Source organism: Camponotus vicinus, unplaced genomic scaffold (assembly GCF_025532165.1).
Source record: "Camponotus vicinus isolate PSW18456_S1 unplaced genomic scaffold, iyCamVici1.0 SCAF_9, whole genome shotgun sequence".
In the NCBI taxonomy this organism is placed as follows: domain Eukaryota; kingdom Metazoa; phylum Arthropoda; class Insecta; order Hymenoptera; family Formicidae; genus Camponotus; species Camponotus vicinus.
In genome coordinates, this window is record NW_028141981.1 from 11,152,132 (window position 1) to 11,155,420 (window position 3,289).

General features: G+C 50.0%; 1 protein-coding gene across 1 annotated transcript; it reads right to left on the reverse strand.

The window, feature by feature from the left end:
* Positions 1-2,166: 2,166 nt before the first annotated feature.
* Positions 2,167-2,712, reverse strand: LOC145977275 (uncharacterized). The gene has a single exon (XM_083109137.1). It carries the CDS (start codon positions 2,710-2,712, stop codon positions 2,167-2,169), a length of 546 nt encoding a protein of 181 aa, XP_082965263.1.
* Positions 2,713-3,289: the final 577 nt, after the last annotated feature.

The window sequence follows — 3,289 nt, forward strand, 5'->3', positions numbered from 1 at the left end:
CCTCTCCTTGCGTTCCCATCCCTTGCATCTCTCTCTCTCTCTCTCTTGTGCTAGTTGTAAGTATAGCGATATCATTCTCTCTCGCACGCGCTATTATCGTTCTCTCTTTCGTACGCGCTATCGTTCTCTCTCTCACTCGCGTTGTTCTTGCAATATCGTTCTCTCTCGCACGCGTTGTTCTCGCGCTCTCTCGCTCTCTCGCACGCGTTGTTCTCGCGCTGTTATCGTTCTAAGTCTCGCGATATTATAGTTCTCTTTCGTACGCGCTATTGTTCTCTCTCGCACGCGTTGCTCTTGCAATATCGTTCTCTTTCGTACGCGTTGTTCGCGATATTATCATTCTCTCTCTCTTTCATATGCTCGTCGCTATCACTCACTCACTTACCTTTGCGTCGTCCTTCTCCCACCTATGCAGCATCTTACAATGCGTCGTCCTTGTCCCACGTTGACGCCATCCTTGTCGTACGTTGATGTCATCCTTGTCACACGTTGATGCCATCCTTGTCGCACTGTCCTCTTCGCACACTTAGCGCTATCCTTTTCTCACAACTAGAGCTATCCTTCTCACACCACCGTCTTCTTTCCGCGGATCACCCCCTACCCGCGCGGACCCCCTCGTCCATCGCTCGCGCCGCGGATCCCCCTACCCGCGCAGACCCCCAAGTCCATCGCTCGCGCCGCGGATCCCCCCCTACCCGCGCGGACCCCCTCGTCCGTCGCTCGCGCCGCGGATCCCCCCTTCCCCGCACGTGACGTCACCCCTCGCACGTGATGTCACCCCCTTCCGCACGTGACGTCACCCCCGGTTCCCCCCGCCCCTCACCCCCCGAGATCCCTGAGTTAGAACCCGCCTAGTCTTACTACTGTTTTCCTCTAGGTATTGCTGGAGCTCTTCATCTTTTTGTTGGGCTGCTGCCAAAGCTTCGAAATCGAGTGTGCGCTCAACTTCCTCCACGCGCGACAGAGCGTCTGCTACCACGTTGTCCTTCCCGGAATGGCGGATATCGGTGGTGAACTGTCCGATGAAGTCCAGGTGTCTGAATTGCCGAGCTGAACATTGAGCCGTTTTCTTGTGAAAGGCATAGACGAGAAGTTTGTGGTCCGTGTAGACTGTGAACGACCGTCCCTCCACGGTATGCCTAAAGTGCTTGATTGCCAGATAAATAGCAAGTAACTCACGATCGTAGGCTCCGTATTTTGCTTCCGCAGGACTTAGTTTTTTGGAAAAGAATTCAAGGGGTTGCCAGGCGTCTCCGACCCGTTGCTGGAGGGCTGCTCCGACTGCGTAGTCTGACGCGTCGCTGAAGATTGCGAGTGGCGCACTGGGCTCGGGATGAGCCAACAAGGTTGCTTGGGCTAAGCATTCCTTGCTTGACTCAAATGCTTCTATAGTTGTTGACGTCCAGTTTACTGGCGATTTCCCTTTAACATTGCCTTGCAGCAGGTCGTTAAGCGGTGCTTGAGTCTCTGCAGCCTTGGGTAAGAATCTTCTATAAAAATTCAGCATACCCAAGAACTGGCGTAATTTCTTCACGGTGTCAGGGCGTGGATAGGTCCGTATGGCGTCGACCTTTTCCGGTAGCGGACGAGTTCCTGCGCCGGAAACGAGGTAGCCGAGAAATTTAACCTCGGGGTGTCCAAACACGCACTTTGCTGGGTTAATGATGACACCATACTTCCTCAGCCGTTCAAACAGAATTGTCAGGTGTTTCAGATACTCTTCCTCTGATGTTGATGCAATGAGGATGTCGTCGATATATGCATAGCAGAACTCTAGCCCTTGCAGCACTTTGTCGATAAAGCGCTGGAAAGTCTGCGCTGCATTACGCAAACCGAAGGTCATGAATTCGAACTCGAAGAGTCCGAAAGGCGTTGTAATGGCTGTCTTCGGGATGTCCTCCTCCGCGACTAGGATCTGATTGAAGGGTCGCACCACATCGATGGTGGAAAAGATGTTTCTCCCACGAAGTGACTGGAAAAAATCCTGGATATGTCTCATTGGATATCGGTCCGGACAGGTTCTCGCGTTAAGGATGCGATAATCTCCGCAAGGCCGCCAGTGATCGCCCTTCTTCGGCACCATGTGCAAGGGCGATGCCCAGGAACTCTGCGACGAGCGAGCGATTCCCAAATGCAACATGGCCTCGAATTCCTTCTTTGCCGCCTCTAACTTCTCCGTTGAAAGGCGGCGTGGCTTGGCTTCTGTGCGACGGGTGGCCCTGATGTGGTAATAATGTAGTGCCTCGTCGAGTGACTCACCGTTTTGGGGGCTCCGTCCGGTCGTGTCATCTCCGGGAATTGATGGAGGAGTTCATGGTACCGTGATGAACCTGAAATGGTTTTAATGCTCGGGATGTCGCACTCAATCACCTTTTCATAAGAGGTGAGTTGAGTGGTCGCGTCCAACAGCCGCTGGTTCCTCATGTCCACCAAGAGTCCATAGTGCACGAGAAAGTCCGCACCGATGATCGGCTTGGACACAGCGGCAACGACGAACCTCCAGGTGAATTGACGCCGCAGTCTAAAGTTCAGTGTCAGCGTTATCGTTCCGAACGTAGCGATGGTTATACCGTTCGCCGCAGAGAACTCGTAGCTTGATTTTGCACGGGGTTCCGGCAGCTGCGAGGTGTTAATTAAAAACTGTATCTTCGTCGATCGGTCACTGACAAAGAGGCGGCACGATATCGCGGGGCTGATGTCGCCAGCCGCCATTAGGCCCGTTCTACAATACATCGTATGTCACAGTCGGATGTCGGGCGCATGCGTATTTGGTTGTCGGCTGTCGTATAAAGTTGTCGCGAGTCGGCTGCTGGTGTCGCAACGGGAGATGACCATTTCTCATCTTTTCCGACTACGACTGCTTACTACTACGACTGAAGAGCAATTTTCAAATATATATTTCGTATTTGAGTCATGGAATCGATTACGATTGATGAAATTATTATTCAGTGTGTGCAAGAACAGAAATGTTTATATGATAAAACTGATAAAAATTTTAGATAACCAAAAAAAGGATGCATGGTCTAAAATTTCTGAAAATATAAAAAATTTCTATTGTGTAGACATGTCAGGTAATATATTTTTATTCAAAAATTTATTTTGCATTAAAATACAAATAAAAGTTAAAATTTTATTTTTTGTAGCAGAAGTGGAAAAGCGTTGGTCTTCATTGAGAGACATGTTTAGTAGAGAAAGTAGACGACAAAAGCTACTGCCATCAGGTTCTGGTTACGAACCAGTGAAAGAATGGAATTTATACAAACATATGCAATTTTTAACTCCATATGTT